Genomic DNA, 15,901 nt, shown 5'->3' with positions numbered 1-15,901 from the left:
AAAATGGTCGACTGAAAAGTGGGGGATCACAAAAAATAAAGAAGTTTTGTTTTTACATTAATGGCCAGAGCCTAGTGGGACCTGTGCTCTCCTGGCTGTGGAAATGGAAACGTGAAAACGTCAAAATGGAGTGATGTTCCGAAAGCTTTGTGGAATTTCTGAACGCGGTCACCTCGGTAAACGGTGGTTATGATTCTTGGTAGGGGACTTGGTGCGAAAAATATCTATTGATGAAGCGTCAGTTAGTTGGACTTATCTTTTGAAAGAAACTTGACATGAATGAACGAAAACATAAGGCAAATGACAACGGAGCGAAGCTTTCAAGCCCAGGCAGGAAGAATTTGTTTCAGGTTCCGATTGAAGATGGTCGTTTCCCATGTAATGGTCAGATCAGTGGTTAGCAGAAATCGTGGTAGATGAAACAAGGCATTCTAGGTGTCCATGACAAGAGAATGGATTAAAAGTCATCGAAAAGTTCGTTTCAGTTGGTGACTTCCTTCAACATGAAAACATTATTTACATTTAACCCAACACAATAAAAGTTTGGTCAGACCCGGAGGGGGCGTGGATACTCTGTACAACGTCAATACCGCTAATTAAAACTCGTAGCGCGCGTAGCTCTTGTGATTTCCCCGTCATTGGAAACGGACAATATTTCGCCGAACCTTTGTGTTAGTTTCTGCGTAGTTGGTTGCGAAATTGCGACGCAGTTAACAAGTTGATTCTAGTAAATGTGCAAAACTTTTTTTTCCCCCAAACAATTAATTTATGTCACGGAAGAGCATGACTGTCAGAATCTTGACCAGTAAGTACTTGTATAATTCGTGCATTCGAATAAATACGTATGATACGGTTGAACGTAGTGCAGACGAAAAATGCGTGTGTGCAGGCTGAAATATATTCACTTTTGCTAAAGATTGAGACAAATGTCTACGGTAAACGAACAAAGATTACTCAGATATTGAGACAAATGTCTACGGTAAACGAACAAAGGTTTCTCGGATTTTAAACACTTTCGTTTATACGTTGTTATACGAAGAAATCCCACGAACTTAATACTCAACTCGATTGATTGTCAAAAAAAACCTTGAAGAACAGATGCGCAGCGGTAAATCCTTTGATTATTGATAAGGCATATCGCGACCTAAGACTAAGAGATCTCCCAAGCTTAGCAACAAGCCATCGATCAGCCGCCACTAGTGAATATTTGAAGTCCTCATATATTATTGAGAGAGAGAGAGAGAGAGAGAGAGAGAGAGAGAGAGAGAGAGAGAGAGAGAGAGAGAGAGTCTTGCTTACTTTGTTAGAGCCTTATTATTTTTTCCATGGAGAGCTGAACAATCGTTGGCTGTTTTTGTTCTACTAATTCCTTTAAAATGCCTTGTGGATTTTTCTAAGAGACACGTGGCGTCTTTATGTAGTTTGAATTTCTGTCACGTTCACATGAAAACAATGTCACCAAGTTATTAGGTTGGTTGATTATCATCGTATCTCCTGTCTCTAAAAATGACTAGTTATATCATACATACATACATACACATACATACATACATACATACATACATACATACATATGAAAGGCTTTGTTCTAGTGAATGTTGGGCTGACATTTGATGCACAGAGGCAGTTACCGAACTCTCACATCGTCCTTAAAAGGGGTCCAGGGGTTAGGGAGGTAGGGAGGAGGGAGAAGCAAGTGTGTGTGTATGTGTGGTTGGTTGACAAACATTGAATATTTTTTTAGAACAGAAGTCGAGCACGAGTTTTGATCGCTCATTTCAGTGTTATTCAGCAGTGTGTGTGTGTGTGTGTTAGAGGTTTTTGTGTCAGAGATTGTGTACTATACAATTTGTGTGTGTGTATATATATACACACATATATACATATATATATGTATATATATGAAACTTTTTATCACACCGTGATTTATATACAATCATGAAGCTACAAATGTTGCTTGATATCAAATTCACGCTACCTTGGGAATATCCCCGGTGGGGAATTATCACCGAAGGGTAGGACGTCGACTGGAGTTGCTGGATGAGTATCTGTGACGAGGGATCGCGACCCCGCAGTACCAGTCCATTTATCACTTATAAATTCTCCTTCGGTGATAATTCCCCATATTCCCGAGGTAGCGTGAATTTGATAGTAAGCGACATTTGTAGCTTCATGATTTTATATATATATATATATATATACTCTGTATATATAGTTACATGCTGTACACATGTTCTGTATTTATAGAAGTGTGCTGCTATCAACGTCAACATTTACAACTGAATACAGTAATCAGATGTACTTATATGCAGTTTTCTTGTCTGGCCCAAAGGTGACTGTGCATGAAGAGGATGGGGGTCAACGCATCATGTCAGGCTGATGCGGGGGTTGGTCCTCAAGCCATCTTCAGCGCGTAAGTACAAACAAATTGAGACTCCTTTTTGCGTTCTTTGATTGTAAGTAATAATGGATGGTATGCTTTCGCTTTCTTGAAGTGAAGGGTGGTAATCTGTAGTGTGCATGTAGGGAGGGAATCGATATGTGTGTGCATGCAATATAGCTCACAGGTATGATACATGTTAACTGGGGTATATTTATTTGGGCTGGTATGTATACTGGATTTGTATATATTGAGTGAAACAAGGCTTATGTATCTAATGCCTTAAAATGTATATATGCAGGCTTAATGCAGCACATTGCATCGTATACGTACAACATTAAATTCTTGTTTTCCAAAGAAGAAGGATTTACTGTATACTTGGGAAAGAGATAAGATGAGGTTGTGTTATGCCTAGCCCAGAGTAGATGGAACAGCAAGTTGATGAAGATAATGGTGTGAAAATTGCCTGGAGATATAATAATAATTTTTTTTTTTTTTTTTTTTTTTTTTTTTTTTTGACGAAAAAGTCGATTTTGCTGTAAGTTGGAGCGGAACGAGTGAAAATGTGGTTGTTGTAATCAGGAAAAGTGAGTTATGTAAGTAAGTTAAAAGATCTTACAATAGAGAAATACAAATGAATTGTCGGCCATGGTTAAAGACACTGAGGTGGATGGAGTTAATTAGGAGTATATAAAATTTGAGAGTGGAGCCATAGGGACAGCAGGGTGTAATTGTGGTATAGGAAATTGGGAAGAGGGAATAAAAACAATAAATAGTAGGATGAGAAAATAAAGATGTAGTGAGGGGACAAAAAGAATTTTTGAGGTGCAGTCACATGACAGAGGAGATTATATGCAGGTATACAGGAGAGTGGATTGGTTCATTAAGAAGAAAGAAAGAAAAAAACCAAGTACTGCATTAAAAAGAGTTGGGAGAAAGTGGACAAGAATACTGTGGAAAATAAAATGTCTCTTTAAGGGGAAGTAAATGCAGAAAAGTTTATAAACAATTGATCTTGGAGTAAAAGGTGGAATTTAAGAGATACTGTTTGAAGCAAACACAGTCTTGGGTTGGTGGATTGGATATTTTCAAGATTTAGTATTTGATTTAGAGGATAAGGGTTTCATGATGCTTGTGGAAGTGACTGTTGAGATTGAAAGAAGAGCAGTTGAGGAGTTTGAGAATTGAAAGACACTTGGAATTGGGGGGATTAGAATGGAAATGCTGCAGTACAGTTGTAATAATGGTTTAGTGGTGTGTATGAGAAAGGTTATGGTACTGAGGGTAAGGATTCTTTGCTCTTTTTCATAAAGGTAAAGATGGTAGAGGCACCTGAAGAACTATGTGCATAATATTACTTGTTTAGTAAAATTGATGACAGGATTGACAGGGAGAGAATGGTGTGAATATAGACAGGGAGAGGTGTGGATCAGGTTTTTCTTCTTTGAGAAGTTTGAAAGTAAAGGGAAAGGTGTAGCCTTTATGGCATATATAGACCTAAAAAAAGAGCTTAAGGTAGAATTGATGTAGCCATTATGGAGGATGTTGAGACTGTATGGTATAGAGGGTGAATTATCGAGAGCAATTAAAATGTTTTGCAATGAAAGTGAATCACGTCTTAGAACTTGTAGGCTGGAGAGTGACTGGTTTGGTGTAAAAGTGCTTTTTGGGACAAGGGTGTATTAAGTCTTCATAGCTGTTTGGTAGCTCATGGACTTGGTTATGCATTAAGCTTGAGAAAAGATAGTAGATGTAGATACAAAGATATAGGAGAAGAAAATGAGTCGTGAATGGGGTCGTTTGCACGAGAGTAAGTGCGAGTCAGATAGTGGTTATGGGAGTAAATGGAAAGCAGGACTTTGGAGTAGTGAACGTTGGTATGGCTAACCTAGGCTTAGTTGTAGATCGTTGGCTAAGTGAAACCCATTTATTGGCTCTGACGGCCGCCTTCCTCTTGCTGTCCCTCTCTAACTTGTCTAGGTGAGATTTAAGTACTTTCCACTTCTTATCATCCCAGTCTTTACCTTCTGCACAAGTTGTCTCCTTACTGCAATCCTGCCCCCTGCACTTACTGCAGATTGTACACGAATCGTAAGAGGATTTAGTTAATCTGGTCTTGCAACCCTTGCTTCAATAGCATAAACTTGATGACCCAGAATCAGACATAATTGATAACAAAAACTAGAATCCTAGCTAATAAGCTGATCAAAGCATGAAGACTACTCAAAAAAGCAATAATACTTCACTGAAATCCAGTTATTCAACCGAAAACCAGTGAACAAAAGCTGCTACAAACCCCTGATGTTTACTCAAGAGCCGGCAGAAACAGAATGAGGTGTTCTGCCAAGTCGTTTCAAGTGCTGTACTCCCGTTAGTGGTCGAGCCTTGTCACCTACACTAAACAGTCGAAGTTCTACCGCAGTTTTTTTAAATAAAAGGCTGTCATGCAAGTTAGAAACTACTGTATAGCTATGTGATTACTTAGTAAGTTACTTATATGAAACTTGAGATGTGTATGGAAGACTGTAATGATAGTGAAATGCAGTTGTTGAATGTAAATGGAAGATAAAAGATTGAAGATGTTGAGATGAGCTGTTTACCTAGAGAAAGAATTGATAGGATTAGGAAAGCAAGGATGTGTAGAAGTGGTAGAAAGGTTAGCATAAGTGACTGGATGGATGAAAGTACTGTATTTTGAGAAGGTTTGGTTATGTGGATAGAGGAGTGATGATAGGTTTGTTAAACGTGTGTATTATTCAAGAGTACTAAAGCGGAAGACGAGAGGAAGACTTAGAAGAGGAATGGATTTAGTATAAGGCAAAATAGATACTGGAAAGAAGCCTTTATATTGGGGAAGCACTTGATTGAGTGCAAGATAGAGGTAAATGACATACAAAGAGGGGTTCAGTTTACTGCTGATGAGCCCTCTTTGTAAGTGTAGGGGGCTAAGTTTGTGGAAGTTTTACTGCACTGGGGTTTGTCCATAACTTGGCAGTATAAGAAAGGTTGTTGCAGCCTCCATTTTCTTACTGTGGAGCCATTCCTCTGTTAGGGGGAGATGGCTTAATGTTTAAGAACTTCCAAAATATTAGCTGCTTTGGTACATACACGGAAGGTCCATCGGCAGTATGTGTGTGTCCTGGATACTCATATCTGTATGTTCCAGTAACTCCACTTCATCTCTCTGCCCTTTTGAAGACTTATTTTCTTCTGTGTTTTACACTCGAGTGTACCCATAACATTGGAACAATTCTACTCTTTGCTTTTTTTCTATTTTATTAGCCAAACATATGTGTTCCATGTCTTGAATGCAGTTGATCATGGTTTATACTCTCTTCCAATTATCTGGAGTCTCTCTCTCTCTCTCTCTCTTCTTGGTATTTCCATCTTTTCATCTGAATAATATCAGTGTTTCCTTCTTTTCACTTGAACAATACCAGCTATGGTGTCTGGTAGCATATGGAAGTTTTTTCGTTATGCTGACCCTTTTCTTTCATGTACCATGAACACAATTATATTTCTTATTACTTTCAGTTTCCCCTGGAGAAGACTAGAGCCAGTATGTTTGTACTCAGTGTATGTTTTGGAGTCAGTGAGAGGGAAAAGAAGTGAGAGAAAGAACATACAGTTCCTTAGTTATTTGTCTTTTTGCAGGGAAAAGAAGAAAAAATTAACCAGCCTGGCAACGCTTCGCAAGAGGCTAATTCGGCGACGGCGGTCCTCGAAGTCGTGTGACCATGCCCGAGTTATCAGGGAGCTCGTCAGTGATTGGACGGTGCGGGAGGTGGCTGCCCTGTGGGAGGAGTACGAAGCTAGTGCTGCCCTCAAGGACCTCACAGTGCAGGTAAGTTAAGTGAGAATGAACGTCTTGAGAGGGGTGTGTTGTTTTTATCTTTTATGCTGTAATTATAGATTGTATAGAGCATCTTTGTGGAAGTATAAATGATTATGTACACGTTACCCAACCGAGAGTAAACCCCATGGCTTAACTTTGCTAATAGTCAAGAAGTCCCATCTTTTGGTAGCTTGATGGTGACTGCATCCAAGTGGCTACTGGCTTCGTACGTTCGTACATACACACACATGCATTCTCTCTCTCTCTCTCTCTCTCTCTCTCTCTCAGGTTTACAGTGAAACAAGCATTACCCTAAGTAATTTATTGGACAATAATCTAATATAACTGGATTGCAAGAAACAAGAGATGAAATAAAATGGAATACTAATGTTCACCAAATGATCAAACATATTACAGTTCACCATATTCAACTAATTATTCTCTCTAAATAGTTTCCTCATAATAGGTTGAAATAAGTCAAAGTCCAGTATATTCCCAATGAATACATCTTAACCTCTTCCTCAGCGAAACATCTGAAGAAGTCAAATAAAACCATTATTAAACAAATGCATAATAATAAAGATATGGGAATTTCTCCCATGTTGATTATAAAGTATAGTATACACAGTGTAGAAAATGCATGACATAAGTGAGATCTATGTTAAGTGAAAAGAACAATCTACAGTTTGAGAAATCTAAAATGTTTCCTGCCTCCAAACAGCAGTGTTCACAATCAACAGGTCTTGAACCACAGAACCTTCACCAAAGGCTTCTAATAATATTCGGTGTTGATCTTCGAATGACAAATTGTTTGATAACTAACCCCTTCACACCCTGGGGCTCCGCCCAAAAAATAAAACACATATGAACAAATTATCCGGAATCTGGATGTTTCCGACGAACAAACTCACAAAGTCTTGTCGCTAGGTAGAATGTTCTCACGTCTCAAGAATATCTGATGCATTCTACACGTATACAGTTTTCATAATCAGGATGCACGCCAGACACACTCAACATTCTCTCAAGGTTCTCCACAATACATTTAGCCACTCTTACTGATCAAAAATCTTGTGTGTATTGTATTTTATAAAATATCTGTGACCTATGAGTTTTTCATATATTCAGTACTGTATGCAGGATATTTGTGTCACAGCTTTTCTCTGGGAGGTCATGTTGATCCTGACGTGCCTTCCAAAGACGAAACATTTTGACAGAAATAATTTTTTAGATCTAAAACAATATCCAGAGCTTTCAAATAAAGTAATTGTGCAGGGGACGCGTATTCCCCAATTGTATCATGGTTCGGGACCTTCCCTGAAAAAAGGGGGATGCCATATCTTAAAAATTAACCATAGAATCTTCTTGAAAATAATCTCAGTATGTTCACCACACCCAAAATATGCGCAGGGGACACAGTGAGGCACTGCACTGATTAACCTAGAGATTGCTGCCATTCCATTTACAGCAGATTGATGTCTTAGGAACTTCTGACACTACCAACTAAGGCTCATATTTTTAGTGTCAGCTTTTGTTACCAACTGAGGCTCATATTTATAGTGTCAGCATTTGTTAGGCCTGAAACCTAGCTGCACTCCTAATATTTTGTTGGAACCACTATTTGTATTTTTAATTTATTATTGCATCTTGAGTCTTACAAACCAATACAGTCAGCCCCAGTATTCGTGGGACGACAGGGACCAGAAACACCCGTGAATAACTAAAATCCGCGATTACTTGACATCCCCCTCGAAAAATGCTTGTAACTGGCTATATAAATAGTTAAAAAACCAGAACCCCCCCTCTAAAATTGTTTATAACTGCTTATTTTATTAGTTCCAACACCAAATATACCTTAAACCATCATCTAAAACACTTTAATATAATTTCAAAGTCATATTACAACATTACTCTTGAAAGTATATGGCTTACAGCCAAGTGTGAAAGCCACTTGAGTTACCCCTATTTTCAAGTACAGGACATCCATTTTTTCTCATACCTGAAACGATCATCCTACACAGAATATACCTTAAACTGTTATCTAAAACACTTCAATATCATTTCAAAGTTATCTTAAAATATTACCCTTAAAAATATAGTCCCGGTTTTGAGCGGTTGGTTCTGGCGCTTTTCAAATATATTCATCAGAAATTATTTACAGCTAAGTGTGTGAAAACTATTCAAATTAAGGTTTTTCTGTTTTCAAGTACATCCATTTTCTCGGCTTCACACAGTATTGAAGCAGTCCCTGTTTATTTGTACAGTACAGTAAGCAGTCCCTGTATTCATGGGGATGTATTCATGGGGATGCCCCATACCCCGAATAGCTAAAACCATGAATACTTAAAACCCTTCTAAAAATATCTAGAACTGCCTATCTTGATAATTCAAACACAAAACAACTCTAAAAATACATATACAGTGTAGGTATTATCCTACTTAGGATGGGGTTAGATCCAAAAAGACCCATCTTTTGTGGGAAAAAACGTATCTCGAATATAGCCTAGCCTACACTGTGGTATTCAGTACCATGTATACTTATATGGTAGCCTAGCCCACACTATAAAGTATACTCTATACATACATGGTATAGTAATTATTATTATCAGTTAATTCTGGAGGTTCATGCAGATTGACTTATGATAATTCAATACAAAGAGAAATTGAATCACAAAGAAGAATTAGCTTACCCTACACTATGGTATATCGTATTCATATATGGTAGCCTAGCCTCCATTATACTCTACTCTGTATTCACATATTAGTATCGTATTATACAAACATCAACATAACGAATATGCATCTTTTCTATGGATCTTTTAAAATATTATGCTGTACTTCACTGCGTCCAATAATATTGTATACAGGAAACCTCCCGTATACGCATTCTCATGAATCACGGACTTACGTATTCGCAGATTTCTCTGTGGAACGTATCTACATATTATTCGGGGAAAATTCGCCCATTCGCTGTATTTTTCACAGAGAAATATTCACTAATTCCTGTATTTTCATGTAATTTTCATGACTAAATGCACTTTTTGTGATAAAACTATTAAAATACTCGGGCATGAGGATGATGCTGGCCATTTGGGGGCATGTTTTTTTTTTTTTTTTTTTGTAAAAAATCAAGATTCCGTTCACTATTTTCACTTGATTTCATCATAATACGAGCTTTACATATTTATCTTTTATCGTCGTGAAAACAGCAGTAATATGTGTTCTTTTGTGCCCAGTAGTTTTGATTAAAATACTTTCTCTCCAACTTTATTTACGGTTGAGTTTCATCCATGTTGCAGATGCACGATAATTCAGTCATTAGCAGCTTGAACATTGTTTTCTCAGCTTCAGCTACAACTTGCAGCTTAAATTTAGCAGTATATTTCCTTGCCGATCTTTTATGTATAGCGAATAAGGGTATAAAGCAATGTAAAAATATATCTGCCCTATTCCACTTAACGTCATTTGTAACATAACTACGGTAATTATTTACTGCCGTACGATGGTTGAAATACAAGCCAAACAGCTGTTGTAATCCGATTCAGTCATAAGCAAAACAACCGTTTCTCGTTCGGTTCTTTATGGCTGTACGCATTTACGCAAGAGTATAACGTTACTAATAATACTTTTATCATTCTCTTTTACTTTTAACTAGAAGATGGGATAAAGAGATGGAGGAAAAGAACTTGGTCTAATGTAATCTGGTCTCTCTTGCCGCCTGATTGTACGCTGCTGCCTGTGCCCACGCAAAATTTTAAAATATTTCATAAATATTGTCGTACCGGTATTAATTGCTTACCCCATCGCAAAATCGAATTATTGTAATGCGAATTATCATACCTCGAGCACTACCTGGTTACCTGAGTATTTTAATAGATTTATCACAAAAAGTGCATTTAGTCTTGAAAATATGAAAATACAGTAATTAGTGAATATTCGAAGTGAAAAATACCACAAATAAGTGAATTTTCAGCGAATAATGTGTATATATGTTCCATAGAAAAATCTGCTAATCAGTGAGTCCGCGAATTGTGAGAATGCACATATCGGGGTTTACTGTACATAGGCAAACACTGGGAAGGTAATTACTGTATATATACCTTAATATTTAATATGCATTGAAAAAAAGAATACGTTTTATTTATAGATAGCTGTGTTTATATTTTGATATTAAATGGTTGAAAATTAGTAAATAATTTGTCATAAAAAATGTATTTACAGTAAACCCCCGTATTCATGGGGGATGCGTACCACACCCCCCCCAGAATAGCTAAAATCCGTGAATACTTAAAACCCCTCTAAAAACACCTAGCTTTCCCTATTTTGATAGTTCAAACACCAACCGCCCCTAAAAATGCTTATACCTGAGTATTTTAATAGTTTTATCATAAAAAGTGCATTTAGTCATGAAAATTATGTGTATATACTTTCCACACAGAAATCCGCAAATCGTGAGACCGCAAATACGGGGGGTTTACTGTAGTTGCGAAAATAACATGAAAATATAGTAATTAGTTATTTCTCGACAAAAAAAATCTGCAAATTACCAAATTTTTCACGAATAATTTGGTGATAAAGTTCCACAGAATAATCCGCAAATACTGTAGGGGAAGCCGCGAACAGGGGGCGGTCAACTGCATTTCTAGTTCATTTTCATTATTTCCATATTGCTTTGTCATATACGTTGCTGGGTTAGGTTCAAAGTTGAGAGCTTCACGAGTTGGGTTCTGGTCAGCAGGGTCAGACCTTTCCCCTCCATTGTACTATACTTTTGTTCTTCTGTTGCCAGGTTGCCACGATAAGTAACAAAAGACTGGTGTTAGTGACTTGATCAAGGTTAGCACTGGGTATTTGCTCCTTTTTTTTTTTTTTCTTCTCCGCCTCATTTGGGACATGGACCGGATAAGTGAATGGTGTAGTCAGTGGGATATGAGGCTGAACTCCAGGAAGACGAAAAAACTATTGATTAGCAGATCTCGTACAGATTTTCCACCCCTTACCCCCTTTCAGGTAGATGGGACTTTGCTGAATGAGTCTGAAGCTTTAACTATTCTAGGTGTAACTTTTGACTGACATCTAATGAAAGTTTCAGAAAATGCGGCCCGAAAGTTAGGTATTGTTCGTGAGGCCTTGTATATTTTTAACAATGACAATCAGTGCAACCTGTTTTAGTTCATTTGTTCTTCCTATACTAGAACACTGTTCTTCAGTGTGGATGTCTGCTTCTGCCAGAGATTTATCTTTAGATGGCATGGTTTGTGGTGGTAGGTTTCCGTTTCCTAATATTAGCAGTTATGACTTGGACCATTGCCAGATGGTCTTTTGTTTGTCACTTTTTCACAAGTTGTATTTTAACAAAGATCTTGCACATTCACAGTTGATATCCCCTTTTCCTGCCGAGAGCAGCCAGATTTGCTGAACAGCAGCACGAACATGTAATAAATGTGCCTCACTGTCGAACTTCTCAGTACCAGAGGTCCTCTATTCCTCAGATTGTTTGACTGTGGAACAGCCTACCAGACGATGTCATGCAGATGGAACTTCAGAAGTTCAAGTGAAGATGCAATGAATTACTACCCTAATACAATATTTTACTTACATTTTTATTTATTTATTTTTTAATTTGTTAGTTTGTCTGTTTTTCTAATAACTGATCTCTTTTTTTCTGTATTTCCAAACACTTTCTGTTACTACTTTCGCATGAACGCCATATTCTTTGGAAACATTATTTCATATAAGTAACTTTCCAGGTAATTACACAGCTGTAGTTTCTAACTCATGTGGCAGCCTTTATTTAAAAAATTGCGGTGGCACTCTGACAGTTTAGTGTAGGTGGCAAGCCCCGCCCACCAGCGGGAGTACTGGAAATGTATTGGCAGAAAATCTCAATCTGTTTCTGCCGTGCTCTCGAGTGACATTGGGTGTTTGCTGTGGCTTTTGTTTATTGATTTTCAGTTGTATGGCTAGATTTTGGTGAAGTGTTATCGTATTTGAGTAGCCTTCAAACTTTGGTAGCTTTCAGGATCATTTCTTTTCTAGTTCTTTGGTTATTATGTCAGATTCAGGGTCACCTAGTTTTGCTATTGTAGCAAAAGTTGCAAAACCAGATTAATCGAATCTTCGTGTGACTCTCATACAATTTTGCGGTAAGTGTAGTGGGCAGAAATACAGTAGGTAGAAAACTTGTGATAAATGTATGATTAGCGAGAGTAGAAGGTACTGAAGTCTCAACTAGATAGGTTAGAGAGGGATAGAAAAAGGAAAGTAGCCACGAGAGCCGAGAAACGAGCTTCCCTCGGCTTAGGTTAGGAGATAGCTCTGATATTCCTTCTTTCCCTCTTCATATTTTTCTCCTGCTACTAGCCCTCCTACTTTTGATGCACCCACTCCTGCACCTGGCTCCCTCGCTTCCAAACCAGATGCCATTGCCAGCCTAGTGTCTAGGTTTGACGAGTGAATACAGTGGCGGAGTTAGGTGCGTCACTGGAGGCGTTTGTAGGAAAACGTATTCAGCCAGCGCCACTTCCCGCAAAGTGACAAGTGATAGTGTTGTCCAAGTGGAGAAGGTGTCTACTCGCCCCGTCGGTTCTCTTAGACTGAGGTCACTGTCCTACTCCCCAACCCTGGGAGAAGACATACCAAAAGTCCAAGGGAGGCTGAGGGGATTTACCCATGGGTAGTCGCCCTTTCAACCGCATCTGTTGTACAGTCCCAGGTGTCGGTAGACAGCCATTGGAAAGGCTTGTTCAGGGACCTGCATGGCTTGTCCTCAAGCTCGTTCGACGATAGTGGCGTGGACAGGAAGCGCCGTAGACGTTACCTGGACTCTTCCCAGTCCTTTTAAGCACTTTTCTGACAAGCCTCGGTCAGAGTCCCAATCCAGTGGGGAGTCCAGTGCCTGTTAAGAAGTACAAGCATTCTCTTTACAGTCCCAGGTCTTCATTCAGTTACTCAGTGAACCCCCATGTGTCCGCTTTGGTCCACGAGCACCCACACCTGTCCACTTTGGACAGTCGGGGAACATCTCACCTGTCCGCTCGACTTTTGTCCACGAGCGCCCACACCTGGCTCCCAAGCACCCGACTTCCAGACGTTCCATGCTGCTTTCTGAGCACCCAGCACCAGCTGCCAAGTGCCCTGTGCCAGCTACCAAGCACCCAGCACCTGCTCACACGTGTCTAACATCACTCACGAGCACCCAGCACCCACTCCAGGTGCCCAGTGCCTGCGCCTAGGCACCCATCATCGGCTTCATCTTCCAGAGACTGCAGTCTCCTTTGCCTCCTCCAGTCAGACCTTCAACTTCGCCTCCTTCACCTGTGGATCTTGATGAGCCTGCTCTTGCTCCAGTTGATTGTCTGCTGCCAGTTTCCGAGCGCCTGGCCCCAGCTCCCAAGCATTTGGTGCCAGTTACCAAGCGCTCGCTTCCGAACACGGATCTCATAGCCTATGCAGCTCTTCTTTAATGTTTGCAGACGAGTTTTCCTACCCTTTTTTAGCTTCTTCTAGCCCTGATCTCGCCTACCTTGATCTTCCTGATAAGGAGCTATCCAGGTGACAGGCCTAGGCTCCTCACTGTGGTGCTTTCCTTGTCTTCTAGGAAGGCACTCAAGGAGATTAAAGTTTGATTTTTTGCTAAGAGGAGCAAGGTAATTCTTTCGTCTTTCCTCCCTTGTGCTTAATCCGTAGGAGGTTTCTTTCCTACGCCATCGGGGAAGCTGCTCCTTCCCGACGCTTGGCATTTTCGTCGGCAAAAATTATGTTTTTTGTCAGTAGAACTTGACCTCCTTGTCAAAGACCTCTTTGAGTTGTTTGAAGCTTTCAATTTCTTGGACTGGATGGTGAGAGCACTAGCCAAGAAGATTGACGATTGCAATGGTTTAATTGGTGACTTCGTCTCGGACTGGCTAAGAGTTCTTTCTCATGCAGACAAGACCATTAGGGATGGCTCTCTTGAACTTGAGGCTGTTTTCTCTCTGGGGGTTTTAAAGAAAAGAGTATTTCAGTGCTCCCGTTCCACTGAAGGAGTCCCTCAGGCCCATAGAAGTTGACTTAGGATCTTCTGGCGCATTCTTCCAAATGCCCCGAGGATTTGTCCGCAGATGTTCCTAAGACAGTCTCTCCTCTCCAGCAACATCCTTTTTGTGGGAGTAAGCCCAAGTCCGGTCTAAGACCTGCTCCTGTGTCAGCTTCTTGGCCTGAACTATAAGAGAAGGTCAAGTCCTTGCCCAACAAATGGGGAAGAAGTCCTCCATGCACAAGTGGGAGCCATTCTTCTCGAGTTTTGGGAGAAGTGGAGTATCAGAGGGACAGAACAGTAGATTGTTAAGTTTCTGAGGGAGGACCTCTCCATTCCGTTCATGGAGAGCTCCCTTTGGTCCCGCAGCGCAAGTGCCCTTAATCTCTCCATCCGGTAGATGAAGTTCATATGGAGACGAACTGGTCAGGTCCTGTCATCCATTCACCAGGGTGATTGGATAATAACCTTGGATATGCAGGACACATGCTTCCGCTTTCCCTTCCATCCGGACTCCAGGAAGTATGTAAGGTTCGCCTTCCAGGACACTCTCTCAGTGCCCCACGTCAGCGCCTAAACGCCTGTCTCCTCTCAGAGCGCCCAGCCTGACCCGAGCACCCGGCACCAGCTCCTAAGCTCCCAGCGCCAACTAAATCTTCCAGTTTCAGGCTCTTTGCTTCGGCCTTTCTACAGCACCCCAAGTGTTCACTTGGGTCCTGGCTCCTCTAGCAAATGACTTCATATAATAGGCATAAAGGGATGACTTGCCTCTTCAATCCCCTTCAAGGGAAAGGTGCACGAAGGACTTGAACATCTCTCTCAGGAACTGGGAATTATCATCTACCTTCAGAAGTCCCAGTTGGCCCTGTCACAAGAATTCCTCTATTTGGGGATGAGTCTCAACTCTGGACTTTTCTGGCTTTTCCATCTGCCAAGAGAATCGCCAGCTGCCTTCAGATGGCCCATAAGTTTCTAGGCCCTTCGCCTTGCTCAGCCCATCAATGGATGAGGCTACTGGGGACTCTGTCGTCCATCAAGACGTTCGTCAAGTTAGGCAAACTTCTGATGAAAGTTTCGCAGTTCTTCTAGGCCAACTGGGATAGGGAAACACAGGCGGACACCTACATGTTCCCCATAAACCCAGTAATTAAGTCAGACCGGCATGGTGGCAGTCCGAACATAGACTTCTGGAAGGAAAAACCTTCAGCCTCGGAGCCCAGACTTAGACATCTATTCAGAAGAACAGAACCTTCACATCAACGTCAGAGAGCTGAAAGCTATTCACTTAGGGCTTCAGTTCTTCTCGATTCTAGTTCACAACAAGACTGTGGCAGTCCATTCAGACAATACCTCAGTCCTAATGTACATACGACTAATGTACATAGGAAGGTGAGGCAACAGTCACTCTTTTTCTGACTGCCAGACAGCAAGAGGCCTTCTACTGTGGACAGATCAAATCAAGTGAGTCTAGTCACTCAATTTTTTAAGGGCAAACTAAATGTTTTGGCAGACCAGCTGAGCTGTTGAATAGTAGCTCCTTCCAGGAACAATCGCCTTCCTCTCAGTTTTGTTCTCAGGCTTCAGAGACACCATATGGCATGATAGGTCCCACTTGGACCACTACACCTTTCTGCCCTTCAACATGGTCATGTGGCCCATGAAAGAATGGTTC

At 40.4% G+C, this 15,901-nt stretch overlaps 1 protein-coding gene across 5 annotated transcripts in view; it reads left to right on the top strand.

Annotated features, from left to right (window-relative positions):
* LOC136852005 (BTB/POZ domain-containing protein 7) overlaps positions 1-15,901 on the top strand; it is a 103,966-nt gene that overhangs the window by 35,946 nt on the left and 52,119 nt on the right. For all 5 annotated transcript variants that reach the window (XM_067126456.1, XM_067126457.1, XM_067126453.1 and 2 more), the window contains exons 2-3: positions 2,333-2,413; positions 6,035-6,224. In XM_067126456.1, coding sequence (XP_066982557.1) covers positions 2,343-2,413; positions 6,035-6,224 — 261 coding nt within the window. In that variant the 5' untranslated portion in view covers positions 2,333-2,342. The remainder of the gene's footprint in view (positions 1-2,332; positions 2,414-6,034; positions 6,225-15,901) is intronic.

This window comes from Macrobrachium rosenbergii, chromosome 24, assembly GCF_040412425.1.
Source record: "Macrobrachium rosenbergii isolate ZJJX-2024 chromosome 24, ASM4041242v1, whole genome shotgun sequence".
Lineage (NCBI taxonomy): Eukaryota > Metazoa > Arthropoda > Malacostraca > Decapoda > Palaemonidae > Macrobrachium > Macrobrachium rosenbergii.
The sequence above is the reverse complement of the archived record's forward strand: the minus strand, read 5'-3'. Positions and strand labels throughout refer to the sequence as shown.